Source organism: Hylaeus anthracinus, unplaced genomic scaffold (assembly GCF_026225885.1).
Source record: "Hylaeus anthracinus isolate JK02 unplaced genomic scaffold, UHH_iyHylAnth1.0_haploid 11982, whole genome shotgun sequence".
NCBI lineage: Eukaryota > Metazoa > Arthropoda > Insecta > Hymenoptera > Colletidae > Hylaeus > Hylaeus anthracinus.
The window spans coordinates 2,870,905-2,889,494 of record NW_026534330.1 but is presented as its reverse complement, the minus strand read 5'-3'; the positions used below and the strand labels follow the sequence as shown (position 1 = coordinate 2,889,494).

The window sequence follows — 18,590 nt, the reverse complement described above, 5'->3', positions numbered from 1 at the left end:
TTTTGTTCGACTATTGAGATTTATCCTGTTTTGTTTACAACTAGAATAGTACACAAGATTCGATGGAGAGTCACCATAATCGTTTCCGTAATCTTAATCATAAAGTTTCCCGAGTGTCAGTCCTGGTTTCGCCGCCTACAGGTAGTAGCTATAGTAAGGGAAGGTGCGGTAAGCATAAGACAGGTAAGGGGTGTACGAGTACGTTAGGAGAGCTCCCCTCTTGTCCCTTGGTGCATCCGAAATGGGCGCTGCAGACTCCAACCTTTCGGGCTCGATAGGGTTCGCTTGAGTGAAAGCTACGGCGAACAGAGCCAAAAGGAGGATAGCCTGGAATAGAAGATTCGTCATTTTATTAATCATGCACAAACTACACAAATTCATGAAATCAATTTCTAATAAAAGTCAGAATATATTCGTTGGTATTGCGAATCTCTTATTGACCCCAACGAGTCATTATTGCCAAAAGATTCAGCATTACATAGCAATTGTACCGCACGCATTAGATAATAATACCAAATCATAGCAATTTCGCAAAACGTATGTAATTTAGCAGTCGCGTACTCTGCGTCGACTAATGATTCGAAATTACAAGTGCCTGGCATTATCTCGCCAAATAATAACACGTTAGTAATTTCGATCACGATGAAGAGCTTCCGTTTGTCGGATGGTTGTTGGTAGATAAAATTCAAGGAAAGTGTACCGCTTAGGTTTACCAAGATCTCAGGATTAATAACAATGCAATTAACAGGTAATTGAGTGACTAAGAGAACGGAATGCAATTTGCTCTATAATCGTTGCGCAAAAGCGTATTCCGTATACTTACGATGAAGCACTTCATGGTTGGTGGAGTTTAGTGGAGGTTTTCGAGTTCAGCTGCTGAGTTCAACTGGAACTGAATGATGCTCCTGCACTTTGGCGGATACCTTTTATACCTGACGATCTGCTCATCCTGCACTCGTCATTCGTCGATTGATCAATGCACGAGGACAAAAAAGTCTCGCGTGTGCGTGTGATAGTTCCCTGTCTTCGTGAGCCGGTGGATGTTGCACGGGGTTGTTCCACGTCTTATTGTTTACAGTGACACATACGTAACCTGTGTACGTGTGTCCGTCGACTTTGTCGCAGACGACGAGGTCTGCTAAAGAATCTCGTTCACGTATTCCGTAGCAGAGCCATGTACAACCTCCGATGCACGGGTGAAGCAAGGGACCTTGGCAATCGTCCAAATACAGACGAAAGTGTTTTACCACATAGGACGTAATAGTAGACGCATCGCGATACAATTGTAACGAGTTCCCTGAACCTTAATGACAGCGACGAAACGACACTTGATGTGCAACCAACTAGCGTGCACTCGGTGGTTCGTTGACGCGTTTAAATCAAAGCCAAGAGGCGCATTTAATGCGCATGACGACTCTAAAAATATCGGTCAAGTACATCGTGTAGTTACATCGTCCTTATCCCACGGTTTCAGGAAAATATTTTTCAACTGCGCCGTTTCTCGAGTACGTGGTTAATAAGAAAAAGGAACACTAAGTATTATACGAGGAAAAACAGCAAAATCCACGGAAATTTTATGACGCATGATCATACGAGTGTGAATACATGTCTTCATCGTGGCCAATCGAACTTTCATCAAAATATTTTTCCTGTATCCCTGTCTCGAAGGTTAATTATATTAAGCTATAATTATAAATAAAACTATGTCCCTTCCAGAGCCGAAGGACATTTTAATTTTTGGGGAAATTCGGTCATTGTTTATGCGTTCTTCGTCGCATGCGCATTACCAGCGTCTCCCGGATCCTTCGGTCGACCGCTGGCATACCGATCTTTTTCAGTGCTTTTTTCCATTCATTTGGATCTTTAGTGGGCAGCTCATTCTTCCATATTTTATTATGTTTTCGTATGGCTGTGACACACAGAAATACTCTTCCGTGAATCCGAATCGACAAAAAGGTTTAATTTCCCTCGTGAATTTGGACGCCATCATCGGATGGCTTCGCGTGTATATGTTAATAGTTACGTATAACAAATTTGGAAAGAATAAATTGGGTTGAATTAATAATTAGACTTGTTCTGAATATAAAATGAATTTAATGTATGCAAGATTCAATACTCTTTGTATAAACTGATACTATATATTGGGATTATATTTTATACGTGTCGGTTTTTATAATTAGCGAAGTCGTATTCGATGCGTCAAAATATATAGTTTCCTCCTGTGATCCGGTTCCACGTCCAAATGGAAATGAGAACGCGGCATCTTTTTGCCTAATTAATAATCCCGATGCAATTTATTCGTCTCAGCGGCTTCGCTTTCAAATCCTTCCTTGGCACGATGTATCGACAATTCGACACCCTTTAAATATTTAGTTACGAATTTTAATGCGAAGTTGACCACTGTTATGGAACTGCAATGGTTGTACTATTGAACGTTGTGCGATTAAAGAATTATTATAGTCCTAAATGATACGTCGCTTCCACCCACTCGTGGTATATATTTTCTATTTCTTAACATATCTAATCGGTAAGTAAATTGAATGTACGCTTTGTACTATCATAGAATAAACGTGTTTGGGTAGACTAACCTATTGCTGAGCTGGTGGACTTCTTTTACAAAATAGAAATAAATTCCCTGGATCTGAAATGTCAACATTGTACGAAGGATAAGGGAAAAACGGTTAAATCGGAAGAATGGGGTTTCGAAAACCGATTGTACGTTCTACGTTAGTAAATGTTCCTTCTAAAATTTCTTATTTATATCAGAGCTTATTCGTTTATTGTATAGGGTATCTGCGAATAGAGGCTTGTTTCTAGTTATTGTCACTGTAATATTTGTGGTACTTATATGCATCCTTTGCATACTATGTAAAAGATGCCCAATTCGATGGATGTATTTAGAGAGACGCGCTCAACGAGAAGGTAAACCAGTAATAAGTATTAACGATAAGTAATATCCTGACAATTTTTATACTTTTCAGCATTACAAGCATAACCTTGACGATGGAGTACATGTTTCGGAAATTAAAAATTTGGTAAAAATATGTATTTCTAACGATACTTTATTTATTATATATGTATGTACAAGATTGTATTGAGTGCAATAAAATATGCTCCCCATGGTATCTTCTCCAGCCGATGGCGTCGATCTGTGAACAAATACATAGTTGGTTTAACCGCGTTCTCGATTAATTTCATAAATAGAAAAGATAACAAAATTTCAGATAGAGCTAATAAAATATAAATCATTAAAATCATTACAAAATCGAATTCATCATCGTACGAAAATCACGACTTCGAAAATTAATGTTACTTATGCATTGTTATCTTACCTTTGGTTGAAATCATTCAACTTGTGTCTCCCGAATAATAATTCTCATCGAAAAATTATACTGCTTCCTATAAAGGAACGATTGTTTATACTGTGTCGAGTTAAGATGCTACTTACGAGAAATTGCATTTAATTCTCAGAGGTAGTGACGAAGTGTAATGAATATATATATATATCACAAAAATTCAAAAAACAATTATACATCATTGAAATTGAAGATAATACGAAGAAAAAAGTATAAAAATCGTACTTACTACTACGTTCGATCAATATACATATATATACGTGTCTCAAGAGCATCGTTGATGATCATCGGTAACTCTGCGTGATAAAAGAAGTATATATAGATTTATCGCGCTCATCAGAATGCCGTATAGCAAAATAATCGAAATAGAATCAGATAGGAGCGAAAGACATAATTAGTAATCTTCAGTATTGATCAGTTGAACTATAATCTCATCATAAAAATATTTGTTTTTGCGATAATTTCATTAATTAATGCAAGAAATGTAGAAACTTACAAAATGTGCCGGTAATCTTTAACTTCCGGTGTTCCCGATCCGATCGTGATGTTTCCTAGAATAGAAAATGTAATTCTAAAAATTCTATTAATACGAGCGATATAAATAATATTCGATCGTAAAATTATCAGATAGGAGCGAAAGACAAAATTAGCAATCTTCACTATAAGTCAGTTGAACTATGAACTCATCACGTATTATATCGAAAAATAATCGTTTATTTAATAATAACGAAAAACATACCATTACATCAAGATTATTGAGATTTCTCAAATTTCCCTTGGACAAAAACTCTAGGTACATCAATATTTTCCTTCAAATTTATTGTACGTCTCTGTACATAATCACATGTTAAGGTTTTAAAGCCAATAGATTCAAATAGATTTGAAATTTCTTCTACAGAGAAATAATATGTTCTAGAATCAAAATAATATGTTATTACCATTTAATATTTAACATCACAGAAATGATCCTAAATAAAATTTTACCTTGTTCCATCTTGTCTCATATAAAAATTTTCACTTATTTTGTGACCAGGTTTAAACCTCAATTGTGCCATATCATAGAGCCCATAGTCTCTTAGAAGCACAACTCCTTTATTGTCAAGAATATTATATAAATTTTTCACAACTCTGTAATTGAGATGAGTTACAATTAAATACACTGTTTTTGATATCCAATCTCACATGCACTCTCAAACTTCGTTTATACTTACTTCTGAAATTTATTCGGATGTATGGCGGACAATACGAATATCAACGTGGCTGCATTTATGGGACAATCCACATCAGCGAAACAATTTTCCATTGTAATATCAGTTTGAAAAATATGCATAGTATGTGGATCGTACAACGCATGATTCTGTAAGAAATCACGCGAATTCCAGAATTTCGCTATAACTACGCTGCGAGTATAAATAATAAAATGTCCATACCTTTGTTAATTCCACTGCTCTGGGTGAAAGGTCACAGGCAAATATTTTCTTGAATTTTAATCCATCTTCTATCAAAGGATATATAAAGTTTCCCACACCGCAACCGACCTCCAAAAGGACGTTCGGATTCGCTTCGGTAGCCATGCCCATCAATTCGTTGAATTCTCTGGTCGTCCAATGTCTGTCTTTGAAAAATCTCGTGTCGTTTCGTTTATAAAATAAATCCCAGTGTTTTTTAGAATCCTTTTCGAGTTGATTAGCGCGAAATTCCGTAACTAAACGCGAATTTTGCGCCTCCATTCTCTCGATCTCTTTCGGAGTAAGATGCTTCGCCACGTGGCCAACGCTATTCTCCATCGATTCAGCCATTTTCCCGGAACTCGTAGTCACGATTTTATGAATGACTAACCTATCGTATCTTTCTGCGAACCTTTTTTAATTTGCCAGCGTACTTTGTGACGATCGAACGGAACATTTATATGAAAATGGAAGAACGAAACGACTGCGGACATTGAAAACTTGGAGAAAGAAACGCGAGAACCATTCACCTTCGCGTCCCAAAAGGAAATGAAAGGGAAGCCGACGCGTAGCGCCGGCGCTGCCTTCTAGCTCCGTTTGCCGCGCTGAATCAACTAGTCTGGTAACATTCAGGCGTGCCATCGTGAGAAAATTGACTGGGAAAATTTAAACCGGCGTCGTCGTTGCTTCACTGCGACTTCGCTATTGTAACGAAGACACAATAGACTCTGGAATAATTGTAACGTAACAAAATTCGTTATGCAATTTAATACATTGTATGGGAACTGTTCTCGTGCACAGTTCGTATCTTACTTTATTAAATAAGTCAATGAATATACTTATTTGGCGATGAAAGCCACGAAGATGAATGGAAAATGTGTTAATTCATGCTTAATGAAGAATAGTTTAATCATTCTCTCTTACGTGAAACATTCTTCTTAAGAAACTTGTAATTACATTTTTCGTTTTGAATAAAACATACTGTTTCAATAATTATATACAAAGGGATTCCTTCTACAACGTTTTATTACTGCAAAATGTTGACGTTATTATAACTTTTAATTAATATCGCCAATACAGCCTTACGAGGCGATGGAGTCATCGATATGAATTCCACGTGCGGACTTATTCGACAAATTAATATGCGGTCCCCGTTGGAAACGAATATTTTCTGCCTGCGTATAGCATTGTCACACAATGACACAGTACTGAAAGGGGTTAGTCGTGACTGAAATTTATCCGATGTGTCCACTACCTACTTCGTTCAAGTAGCAATTAAAATCTATGAACTTCACTGCACGAATGCAATTGCGCAAGCATATCTATCGATGACAATTCGTATCCTGTATTATGCGTCACCTATTAAATTAATTGCACGCGGCACAGTTGCGTTCGGATACATTTTTGCGTACAACTAGATTTCAATGTTTCGAATTATTATCCTGTTTACTTCGTCATTAAATGAATTTATTACCGCATCGTGCGCGTATGCTTCAACATTTGACGAACTACGATATACGATGATCTTAAAATTTATAACTGAAACGAGGTCAAAGGAAAATTAATCGATCAAGTAGTATGTAGGTCATTGCAGACCACAATTTCATCGATAGCTTTACGGAAGCCATGACGATAGATTAACTGAATGAAATGAAAAACACGTTTCGCTACTCGACGTCGTTAGTGCTTCTTCAAATAATGTATTTCACGACCTCCGTCGCGGCACAATAGGCGATTAACTTTTACCTCGAAGTCCCTAAACCTTTAACACTCGTTGTATTTTGGACAGGAGCTTGTTATATATTTTTGTATTCATAGTTTAACATTTATTTTGACAAGATGGATTGTACTGTCATAAAAGAATTCATAAAGTAATTTCTTATTTTATACCTACCAAGATGGCGTAAATTCTTGAACGACTGAGTCTGCCCTTTTCTTTTAAGTAAAATTGATCGCTAGGATAAGTCTCCAGAAATCCTGTGGCACTATTTCTGCTTCGTTCGTTCGCGAGAAGGGACGCTGCAATGTATCTTCGCATAAATGGGCCACGCAATAAGAAAAATCACCGCGGCGAGCAGCATGCCCTTAAGCAAATTAAAATTAATTTTTTTTCCGCGGACTCGTGGAACCTTCTTCCACAGATTCAAAACATTTATTACGAATGTTCATATCCCGGTGTAACAGGAACAATTGTTCCTTGGGCTATGTTTTACATTAACGCGAAAGCTAAAATATCTCTTCGAGTTTATCATTCCTTTCGCTCGCGTTTGCTCGAGAAACGCCGGATAATAATGACTCGCATAGACTTTGCAATAATTCCACTGGAAAATCGCGAATCGTGGAAACTGGAAACGTACATTTATTAGTAAATATGAGATTATAAGAAAAGCGAGACATTAAATGCATGACGTTCACTTTTGTTAGTCAATATACTGCCTGGAATTCAATAAATGTAATTAAATTAAAACATTACTGTGTGTAGAAGTATCGAAAAATAATTTTAATGTCTATGGATTTCAATCGGAACGCCTGATGAATATAATGGCTACCTTTATTGATTGTAAATAACGAACTTTTATGCATGTTGTTAAAGGTATTATTAACTTTGAGCCCGCGTACTTTTACTAGTGAAACTAATATACGCATTGCGTTAATAATTTGTTCACGCTTTTACTATACGAGCTTGTCGTTCGTAATCATCTCGCGATCTTGGCGAAGATATCGATCGCTCGTTCATTTAAAAATCAAGCCAAGCATAGCCCAAGTGATCGTTAAATCACTAATGAGTGTAACAATGATTTGCGAGTAGAAAAGTTTAGAAGACGCTGTTTTAATGATTAGTGTCTCAAACGGCGCATCACGTCGAGAGCCGAAGAGCGTCGATGAGGGATAGACACACGAGCACGTAATTGTAGGCGCGGCGAAGATGCCTCCGACCGTGCCTTTTCCATTTGTCGAGGCAGCCAGCGTCGAAGCATCTTATACCGTTCGTCCTCGTGGGCATTCCAAGCGGGAATTCTCGAAAGCCAGTTGTGCCGTAGAAACACGCGTCGCGGACTGCCGCTCGCCTGCGACTTTCGAGTGCTCATAAAACCGCCGTTTTCTCGCTTTGCGCCGCTTTCGTGTGCACCGAATTTTCTTGCCAACGGACCACCGACGAATACCAAAGTGCCGTAAACCACTTGACCCCGACGCCCTCAGGTACCAGCGGTCAAATTCTGGTAAGTAACAACTACCTGTCGAGTGTCTGTTACCGTCAATTTCGAAATCGTCCCTCGACGAGCAACCGTTGTACCGTTAATGGCAATAAATATCACTGTAAACGTTGAAATTCTACTCGAGTTTACGCTCGTCTTTGTTTTTACGACGATAAAAGAACTGGAGGTGTTCGTGTCAGATTTATGTCGAAGTGTGAAAGTTAACGATTGAAGCATTTTTTTTTATTAGTAAAAAAGAAAAAGAACTATCTCTGTGTTTGCGTGGTTTAGGAGTAATCGAAGACTTCGATTTTATTGTGAACAACTACTAAAACCTGATCGTTGCGGTATTAAAGTTTGATCGCGTCGATTAACGTCCCGTTAAGTATCACGCAAACGACTGGCCGATAGAAAATTTGATGCACGTCGGTCTTCGTATTTGTAATGGACTGATAAGTTAATTAACTGTGAAGTAGACCATGAGTTAAGAAGCCGAGTGGGGCGTGACGCGTAAAAAAAAAGTTGCACGCCTGAGCATGAATATTAAACGATCATCGCGATACTGACGATTTCAACGCTCCTTTTGTGCTCATTGCAAAATTATGGCCGATTTGTGTAATTAACGCGAATCTTTCGAAAGCTGGAAAGAGTGAACCGGTTACAAGCTTCTTAAAGCGTTTGGAGAAATTAGCATAAAACGTTTAAGTAAATCAAGTTCAAAGAATGCTTGTTTAGCTATTTCCATGACAGTTGATTTGCAGAGATTATCGTAAAAATGATCGACGATTCACAGAGAATCTCTCGAAGAGGCACCGTCGATCGATGGTTCCCACTTGCTAGGAAGAGACTACGTTCCGTTGACACGGTCCGCCAGCAACGATAATCGAAGGTTTCGAAGCGGAAGCGACAATCCTCGCTTAACAACTAATCGAAACAAAGGAGTCGTTCGCGGAACAGGGCGCTCTGCACTTTCGTTCGCGAAAGATTACAATGATCCTCGACTTCCTCGTGTCATTCGTTATTCAAGCACTCTTCTGTGATCGTGTTTCGATCTAAGCTAATATCAAGGAAATCCACCAATTACGTTCCTAGTTTGTTTTATTCCGTACACCGGGAACCTTAAAAAAATAAATAGTCCAAGTTCCAACGAACGATTATGCCAAGTAAAGTATTCCAAGCACGAGCACAAGGCCTTTAGTCGTAACGATAGAGTCTGCTCGTGGTCGATTCCTTTGCCTCGAGTGAAACTACAATAGCAGCTATAGTGATCCGTTTGAGATTCGCATTCCTGGACGAGCGTGTCGTTCTCAGCGTCCCACCCGCGGCGGGAAAAGTGCTCGGCCGAAACTTTCTAAGCGTGTATCGCTAACCGTGGTCAGCAATCTGTGATCGAAACACCCGAGCGCGTACGTCCGGAGGGCGCGAATCCGTAAAATTGAGCTCCATGAATTCGCGATATCACGGATAGGAAATTTTGTCTGAAAAGGTAGCCTAAATCCGCCTCCAAGCCACCTCCATTTTTTAAATTGATCCTTTGATTACATTACTCAAAATGTTTTGCATGTTCTTGCGTAACCGGTGCACGTATCAGTCGTGAAAGTTGCGTAACCGGTAAACCGATCCATTCCAGTTTTGTCAACATTTTTGCATACCAATACTTCTCGCCGCGGTCCGAAATGTTACCTTATTTAAATCAGCTTTGAATTTAGATTTCGAGAACCAATGAAAATATAAATATCACGAGCTTGTAGTGTATCGCGTTGCTTCCTGTATCTCCTCTGGAGAGTAGTCGTTGGAGTCACCGCTCTTAATTCCAACCTCTATAAAAAAGTGCTCGCGGGATTCGCTGGTCCAGGGACAGGTGTTACGCGATTGCGTCATTGTGTGCGAAAGAAAGACGTAGTGGAAACATCGTAAACGTTATGCAAGCAACAGTCCAGCAATCTTCGAGGATTGGCAGTGTTTATCCTTTCCACACGGTCACTCGCGGTCAGCAGAGAGTACCGTTGCACGTTTGCTTGGAATTGAATGTACAGGTTGTATCACAACACGTGCAAACCATTCCAGAGGCGGATTGAGGGCTGAAAAGTAACGAAAACATGGGGTCGACTGTATATTTGACAACCGAGGGGAACCCTCGAGTGCAACCTTCTCCGTGTCTCGCTCATCGTTAGACGCTACTCTCGAGAGAATTGCACGTATTGGCAAATTGATTTCGACAACTTGTTCACTTATCGGCTATATAATTACTTATGTCAGTTTAGACTCTATAGTATAACGTTTGTAGTATAAAGCTAAATCTGAAGTATTACTCTGGGAGGTATTCGATTTGCCACGGAATGACTCAACTGCAATTTACTGGTGTACAAAAAGAAGCTACAACTCTGGAACAAAGTCAGACGGAGCATATGTTTACACGGACTTTTTTCACCATTTTCGTGTCCTCAATCCACCACTGAACTGGGTCTCACATGTTAGGACGCGTTTTGTCGCAATCAAGCGATTGCTGATGTATCCAAGATCCGCGGGCCGTAAACGCCAGTCGTTGGCGAATAATTCTCGCGATTATAGAGAAAAGAACCGCGTGGTTGGCCAACGAATTCCGTTAAATTGCACGTCGGCCTTCCTCGAGTTCTTTGAACGATTCGAATGCGGCCTCGGTCAATTCCCTAGCGGGACACAACTGCCTACGTAAAAATAGCGGTAACAGACGACGCATTGTGTAGAACGGCAATTACAGAAAAGGCCATTTTTTGTACTCACCGCAGAGACGACATTTTTGCATAACTTCTACATATCCAGAGGAATCGGAAAACAATAGCCACTTAAGCGTCGTGAAACGGGTATGTTGTGAATTTAATGGGGATTTAATGTTTATCCTACTACAGCACGCTCTTACACTTAAATGCATTTTTTAAATTTATATATGGCGATTCTTCAATAATTGTAACCTCTCAAACGTTCAATAGCTTGAACAATTTTCAATTTTTCATTTTCATTTGATGGATTGTTCTTTAAAGTTGCAGTTGCCCCGAGTATTTCCGGCCTGAATTGTTCTAGTCGCATTTCTGTAGGTCAAGAAACAACGCTGCAATGCTCTGTCGCGCGGGCTTAGAATTCAGTGAAATTGTTGAACAAGATTCTAGTTCGCAAGGAGCACGAGATAATAGCGCAGGGACTCCGTAATCGATATTTCCCCATTCCCGTTGAATTTAACGCGAGTGTATAAACTCCTGTAATTCGATAATGCGACCGCGAAACGCGACTCGTCCGTGCATCCAGTGATAGGCTGGTGAGATTTAATCGCGACGTTTATTCAATTTGGATAGAGGAGTAAGAGCAGTCTGTATTCACTCGTACATTCGAATTCGAACTTTGAAATACTGATCGATATCGAAAGAACGTTTTCTAAAAATTCTGATCATTAAATCTGAATACCATCCAAGAGGCATTCTCTTCGGTGACCCTACGTACGCGTAATCCGCGTAACTTCCAACATTCCAGCCGGTGCACGCCTCACGACGGCGTAGCGATTAATAGAGATGACATAGCTGCTTATTAGCATTCCATCACAATTCTGACTGTCGTCCGGTGAAGGAGATAGCGAAGTCTATGACCCACTTTAAACCTCTATTGAACAAACTGTTCCTTTTGATTGTTAACCTCGCCGTTCTTTCTTTTGCTTCCTTTTCGGGAGACCATTATTCAAGAGCACAGCTGATGTTCAGCGAGATGTGGGATCGAACAAATTTTTCTAGTCGAATACTGCTCCAGATTTTAAAGCTGCAAATGATGTGGTTGGTATTTATTCATAGGTGAGCGATCTCTCCTTGGCAAACGATATCTAGGGAAAGTCTTTTACGGTTTTACGGGACGGACCAGATTGCACATAAATGTCAAAGCGACTCGCCTTTTACTCCGTCTCGTTCGAACGAAATTGCCAGGGATGTACCATTTGATATTCACTTCGTTTTGTACGTATCTTTTTATTTTTGCCCGTGTTTATCATCCTTTGGTATAATTTTGTTCCGTAAATATCACTAGGAAAATACCGAGCACAATTTATGGGACGGACTTTGTATTTTATTTACCGCTTGAATCAGAATATTTGCGATGTTCCTCGGTTCTTATGAATGTGCTCGATTCAGACATTGCGTCGCTCGATGTATCATGTCTCGTTGTTTTTCTTCACCTTTTCACAGTTGAATAATCAGCTATAGAAGAAACCTCTGCGTTGAATTACTTTCTCGATTTACTTCAAGTCTATGTGAAAATGAAAGGGAGAAGTAAAGGGTCCTGCAAACAAATACGAGTCAGTGATTAATTACTTTAATTAATGTCGTAAAAAGAGATTTATTAAAAAACGAAACCACGTTTCACCGAGATTCTTATTGCAGAAACAAGCACGGCATTAGCGAGATTGCAGATAAGCTTCCATCATTTCGTGGCACCTGTATTTCAACTTAGTTTCTTTCCGTGCCTGCATTCCAGAGAAAGTTAGCCGCGATGATTTGGCACGCAACCGAGTCGCATACTCGTCCACTTGTGCGTACCTGCGTTTCCATTGCGCGATAGCCTGCGGGCGTACAGGTGCTCGCGCGTTCGAAAGTTAGTGTGCATGGATAAAACAGAAGTATTTTAATTTTCCCATCACAAATTGATGGAGATTTCTTTTTTAAAAAGACACGCAACTGATAATAATGTTCCTCACGCAAAATGAAAATATCGTTAATGTAGCTAAAATTTCGATTGTTAGCATGGCCATGGCAATGAACGTTGCATCGGTAACGGACTCAGGCGCGGTTGGAAGCGCGGAAACGTATTAATTCCGGTAACGCGGTACATATTCGTGTCGGTTCTCAGACGAGAAAAACGTAATTTGTCACGCGCACCCCCAACGGACCTTCATCGAATAATTCGTCCCGGCCACGAAAAATCTCGAATTCCGTTTGAAATCGAAGCCCATTATTGGGAATACCGGGATGCCTCGAACATTACCTCTCACTTCCGGCAACAGGCTTCCAACTGTGTATTTCGTTTGATCCGGCAGAAATATGAAAGTTTTCCGAACTCCACTCAGGAAAAAATTCGGCTATCGGCTCGTTTCTGCGAATAAACACCGCTGATATTCGAATCGATACGACTTTAATTTAATTCCCGTCGCCTGCTAAAGGCCTTCACTGGTCTTTACGACCTATTTTTCATTACTCTTCGAAATAAATAATTTAAACCGCATATCGAGGCTAAGCTGCGTATGCGATAAATGTGTCGATCAAAGCTTTAATATTTTTCGTCGACAGGAAAGCACCACGGCTCAAAAGGGAATATTCCGTCAGAGAAAAATGCCTCTTTATGCCGTTTGAAACGCCCCCCCATCTGGCTAATCGATTCAGCACATTAACGGAAACGTGATCGGGGCTATTAAATCGATCGGAGGGCGACGCAGCGATTTTCACCGTCGACACGTTCAGGAGGCGGATTGTGTTCGATTTTGCAAATCCAACGAGAATTCGTGACTACGATCGACAGCCATGGAGAAACAGGAGCGGCTTCGGGCCACGCCTCGCTGACTCCAGATACACTTTAGAAAGGCGAATCACTTCGACGAGCAAAAAACCTCTCCAACGCCCTTCACTTTTCACAGGAAAAACGGAATCCGCGATGCCTCCGCGATCCTACCGTGAACGTTACGGGCAATCGAATCGTCCGACAGCGATCGACTTCCACTTGCGGAGTTCTAAGACACCGCCTAAGAAAATGTAGGTAGATTTCGTTGCAATATGAGACTCTCGGATCGACTTTTGCAGGGCTCATGTTTTCATTTCACGGTTGATCGGCAAAACCGATCGACTTCGTAAAATAAGAAGCAGAGAACATAGAAGTTATGAGCTTTGTTTCGGTAGTGCTTCTTAAAATTTTATCAAAATCGAGACCTTTTTCGTTGGTCGTTCGACAGACTACGAAAAATTCTTTTTCATTTCGAATTTTAACGAGAAAACGCCACGTTACGATTCTCAAAGAGTTTTCAAGTGGTGGCGTGTGTTCTACCACTATACCGAAATAGAAAGCTTTATAAATTTCCGCGATATAATTTCATTTACAAAAAATGGAGCTGACAGGTTACTCGTGTGTTTCTATCAAAGGGTTCTATAACGGAGTTGAGTATGAGCATGAACTTCGTAAAATAAAAAAGTCAATTCTGTCAAGCCGTTTTTCGAAATTTCGAAATGGTTTTAGTGCATAACTGTACGAAAGAATTGTAGAATAACGCGTAAAAAATAGTTTGCCCTAAATTGTATACTGCGTCGAGAAATGAGTTTTATGTTTCATGACGTTACGATGAACATACAAATCGCTATTCTTCGTCGGTGATTAACGCGTTTCGATGACAACGCGCGAAATGATGCTTGATTTGTTGTATCGCTGCACGTTCGAATATTTCGTGGCAATTCCATCGTTTCTGGACGCAGTTGAATATACTATGCCTTACGGCATTATTATTGATTGATTGGCTGTCAACGACATTCGTGCACAGAATTACGTTTCGCGGTGGATTTATACGGGCTGCGTGCACCCATCGAAAACATTTGGACCAATAGTTCCGTTCGGATGGATTGAATTTGGCGTAGGAAAACGCCGAACCGTTTAACGCTTCGATTATAAAAATATATCCTCCGGAAATTGACAGGGGTGTAGCGTTGAATAAACGATTAAATGAAATACTTATAGAAAACTTAAATATGGAGGTATCCTTTGCAGAAAACTATGCGTTTGAAAAGCGGTAGAAAATTGCGTCCCCTAACTTTGGATGGTAACTGTCTCATTCAATGCATTCACCGCGAACGCTTTTAGTTTCAAGCGTAGCGTAATCAAAGGGTTAACTGGAATTCTACGGTCGCGAGACCGTGAAAACGAGGAGTCTGGTAGAATCGTGGAATTATGCGAGCGTTTCATGAGACACGTAGCCCTGTCAAAACTTGCAGTCCTTTGAGGGGAAGCGATTAAAGCAGACCCTTGATTCCCAGTCGCCGATAGGGAAGCAAATTAATCTAGCCGGGACAACGCGGAAGCTGGAACGTAATTTTCGTCGCGGTATTTGTCCTTGAATCCTATGTATTCAGGACGAACAGAGCCTGTGAATGTATTAAGGTGTCTCAGAGAATATAGTGTCTGTCGAAACTTTCATCGAGTAAATCACAACCGCGACAAGGAATTATTTCCAACCTGACGATCTATAACGCTGAATGACATTTAAAAATTTTACCGCTACGTAAAGCCTTATGAAATCAACGCGTAGCCATTGGGTAATGTTTCTTGCACGTGTACTTATGCGCGATACTTCAGAACGAAATTTAGCGTTGCACCAGAAACTATTTCGGCGCATTGCGGAAATAACAGGCCCGCGTGTGACCCAGCTCGAATTGCTGCTTCATTGAGATGTAACTTCTGTTGCGCAGATTGAATATTGCCCAGGAGGATGGACGTTGAAACCGGGGCCATATTGGCCCTGCAAATATTGGCACTGTGTTCGATCGTCGCCGCCCTGCTGGCCTATCTAATGCGGCAATCGAGGAACGCCACCGACGAGTACGAGTCCCGTAACAAACGCCACGTGCTCGTTACCAGCTGCGACACTTGCGTAGGCCTGCAGATCGCCCTTGCGCTCTACGAAGTTGGTTACAAGGTAATTATCTCTCATCCCACGAGAATTCCACAACTTGCGTAAGCAGTTTGTCACGAAACTAACGATGCTGGAGGACTCCTGTCATTGTAAACAGCAACCTTTGCAAAATAAATATTACCAGACAATTGCTTTACATAAATATTTTTAAAAATCTTCGTGAGCTAGATATCGTTTCAGAAACAGGAATTTCTTAACGAGGATTTTCGTTACCTTTCTAACTCTTCTACATCTAAGGTCAGCATCCTTTCCACTTTCCGACGGATCTATTTATTAATTGAGTTACTGGAGGCAGTGATTAAAGTTTCATCATCGTAAGTGAATAGCGTTGGTTCTTTGGCTCCTATTATGAACACCGGAAAAGTTCGATATTTTATCAAATTTAATATCTCCTCCGCGTCAATGTCGTACGGGTGGATGTTCGCTGGTCGGTTTTCGCGACGTCAAAGTTTCCCAAGTTGGATACGGATAATCGATATCTCGAAGCATATTCGAATCGTAGTCGTCGCCTTGACGATGGTTCGAAAATTAATATCTTTGAATTTATCGCATCATGGGCGAAAAGGTTAACGGAACCCTCGAGGCAACGTGCAATTTGTAGACAGAGTGTAAATTACAGGACAAAAGATGTCGGGTGGCTGTGATCTATCGACGAAATCAATATCGTAACGTTAACGTTAACTGTCTACAGGTGTTCGCCGGTCTGCTGGATCCCACGGGCAATTCGCCATCGATCAAGATCCTGCGAGCGATGGAGCAGCAGAGAGAGCGAGAGGAGGATCCAACGAACGCGGGGCGAGGCAATCCGCAGGATCCGGAAGTACGTGCTCGCGGCCAAATCGTGCCATTGGAGCTGGACTCGACGAGAGAGGACAGTTTACGCGCTTGTTTGGACGCAGTTAGAGCAAAACTTCCGGCTGGCGAGGAAGGCAAGCGATTGTCGATTTAATGCGGCTCGGAAGGCGAAGATTGAACACGCTTCGTTGATCGCCTAACTCCGTTCATTTACATGCGTAAAATCACCAGTAGTTGGACACCGTGAAGCAATTTTCACAGGAAGAATTACTAATTTTGTTTTGTTTCCTGTTGTATCGCAACGTTTAATGCGTTGTTAAACCCAGAGAGTAGTCATACAGCTCCTGTTCATTAAATGAGTTATTCGAGTTCTCAACGAAAATTTTCGTTATTTCAAGGGAACGTTAATTAGCCATTGCGTGCTACTCAAGCTCCGTTTCAGGAACTTCCTGCATTCCTGTCAGTCAATGGCCGGTTCGGAATTCCTCGGACGATGCACTTCGATCTGTATCTATAGCACATTACTTTTAACGTTAATTAACGATGATACCTGCTTATTAACTCTGTGAACACGCAGAAATGTGTTTGTCCAATAGCTCCACCTATTTCTCCGAAATAGAGGCGATTCATGCGCTAACATTAATGCGGCTTTAACGACGAGTTCACGAACTTCCGGTGTCGGACCGATTTTCTGGGCGGCGCGAATTCCGAGAGGCAAACTTCCATCTTCGCAGCGTCTGCCACCCGAAAGCGGCCGCTTAAAGTACACCAAAGTTTGAACTTTACTTAATTACAGGTCTCTGGGCAGTTGTGCACACCGGCGGCTTGGCTCTTCCTGGTATTATAGAGAGGCAGCCGAGTTCCGCGTGGGAATCCATGTTGAGACACAACTTGGTCGCCCCGCTTAGAACCGCCAGGGTGTTCACTCCTCTTCTACGCGCCAAAAGAGGTTTGTTTTCAATCTAAAAATTAAGGAATGATTGAAACTTAGAGATACACTTCTATTATACACTTTTGGTGTTTGACAACGAAGGGACCTCAAGGTCTGGATTGTCAACATTTAGACGTTCACTATAAAAAAAAACCATTATGTGATAGGTCGCATCGTTCTATTCGGCGATTCCACGATGAGCTACGGGACCAAAGCTGGAACAGGACTGGTGGCGTACAGCGCCTCGCGAAAGGCCGTGGAGGGTGCTGCTGAGGCATTAAAGAGCGAGCTTCAGTCCTCCGGAGTCGACGTCGTTCTTCTTAAACCGCCACCAGTGAATCCTCTTATTTTATATAGCGCGCCCGTTCTCAAGACGTAAGACTTCAAAGAGTATTTTACAGAGCAGAAATTAAAAATGAAGAATTACGATCTCAGACTCGGCTTTAATCAAACTCTGACGTGAGAGGAGTCCACAATTCAGTGACTAAATTGTTGCTGAAGGTTTAAAGTGGAGAATTTAAAAAATAAAATTCCTACAAGCGTAAAAGCGAAACGTTGCCTTTGCAGGTCCGACGTGGAATCTGGCGTAGTGTCATCCGAAGGAACGTGGACAGCTCCTGTGTCGACCCACTCCATTCAGAGCTCATTAATCCCAGCACTTACGTCACCCTGTCCACGTAGCTTTTACGACATGGCGTCTAAATCGCGACTTTTCTGTCGTTGAATCAACCCTTGAAAGGCGAACGCTGACGAAGGAAGCGTATCGTTACACGGAAGACTTAATTAATATCGTGTTAGGTTACGATCAGCCAGTAATACTTCGTAAGAACGATGGTTACGGAGCCACGTTGACTTAACATTAATTAATCCACCTCTGGACGCGTCGATAATCGTCTGGCAATATTAACACCTTTCATATTAAAATCATTACTTCATCTGAGATTCTTATCGTTCTAGGCGAATCGACACGTCAGAGGTCTAAGATTTTAAGAATATGTACAGTTTTGTAATTAATACAATGTTAATGAAAACTTGTGGTTGAGAGATGTATTCCTTGTTATGTCCTTGCGTACATGGTGTCCCCAATGATCGACTGTGCTGCAAACTTTTCACAGTTGACGGACTAAGATTGCCCAACTTCGGCAAGCGTTGTTTGCGCTCAGTGTCGCAATTATTCCGTTT

At 41.0% G+C, this 18,590-nt stretch overlaps 2 protein-coding genes and 2 non-coding genes across 6 annotated transcripts; 1 reads left to right on the top strand and 3 right to left on the bottom strand.

Moving 5' to 3' along the window:
- Window positions 1–3,044: 3,044 nt before the first annotated feature.
- LOC128886325 (tRNA N(3)-methylcytidine methyltransferase METTL6) lies at window positions 3,045–6,840 on the bottom strand. Of its 2 annotated transcripts, XR_008459794.1 has the most exons (9): window positions 6,699–6,840; window positions 4,787–5,532; window positions 4,568–4,713; window positions 4,341–4,484; window positions 4,096–4,268; window positions 3,853–3,907; window positions 3,586–3,652; window positions 3,333–3,399; window positions 3,045–3,149 (listed from the first exon to the last, which is right to left on the bottom strand). XR_008459794.1 is itself a non-coding variant. In XM_054141066.1 (5 exons), the coding sequence occupies exons 2-5, from the start codon at window positions 5,153–5,155 to the stop codon at window positions 4,109–4,111; spliced, it is 819 nt and encodes a 272-aa protein (XP_053997041.1). In that variant the 5' UTR covers window positions 5,156–5,532; window positions 6,699–6,840; the 3' UTR covers window positions 4,095–4,108. The 2 variants fall into 2 exon arrangements, 1 of the variants encoding a protein (XP_053997041.1); XM_054141066.1 differs by lacking the exons at window positions 3,045–3,149; window positions 3,333–3,399; window positions 3,586–3,652; window positions 3,853–3,907 and having other exon boundaries at window positions 4,095–4,268.
- Window positions 3,720–3,804, bottom strand: LOC128886517 (small nucleolar RNA snR60/Z15/Z230/Z193/J17). The gene has a single exon (XR_008459858.1). It is a non-coding gene; the product is annotated as a small nucleolar RNA snR60/Z15/Z230/Z193/J17 (small nucleolar RNA).
- Window positions 3,972–4,055, bottom strand: LOC128886516 (small nucleolar RNA snR60/Z15/Z230/Z193/J17). Its single transcript, XR_008459857.1, has one exon. It is a non-coding gene; the product is annotated as a small nucleolar RNA snR60/Z15/Z230/Z193/J17 (small nucleolar RNA).
- A 157-nt stretch (window positions 6,841–6,997) lies between the features above and the next one.
- LOC128886323 (D-beta-hydroxybutyrate dehydrogenase, mitochondrial) lies at window positions 6,998–18,453 on the top strand. 2 transcript variants are annotated; one of them, XM_054141063.1, is made up of 7 exons: window positions 6,998–8,025; window positions 13,302–13,760; window positions 15,459–15,685; window positions 16,374–16,611; window positions 17,274–17,426; window positions 17,576–17,783; window positions 17,976–18,453. In XM_054141063.1, exons 3-7 carry the CDS (start codon window positions 15,479–15,481, stop codon window positions 18,130–18,132), a joined length of 963 nt encoding a protein of 320 aa, XP_053997038.1. In that variant the 5' UTR covers window positions 6,998–8,025; window positions 13,302–13,760; window positions 15,459–15,478; the 3' UTR covers window positions 18,133–18,453. The 2 variants fall into 2 exon arrangements, with proteins under 2 accessions (XP_053997038.1, XP_053997037.1); XM_054141062.1 differs by lacking the exon at window positions 13,302–13,760 and having other exon boundaries at window positions 17,976–18,452.
- Window positions 18,454–18,590: the final 137 nt, after the last annotated feature.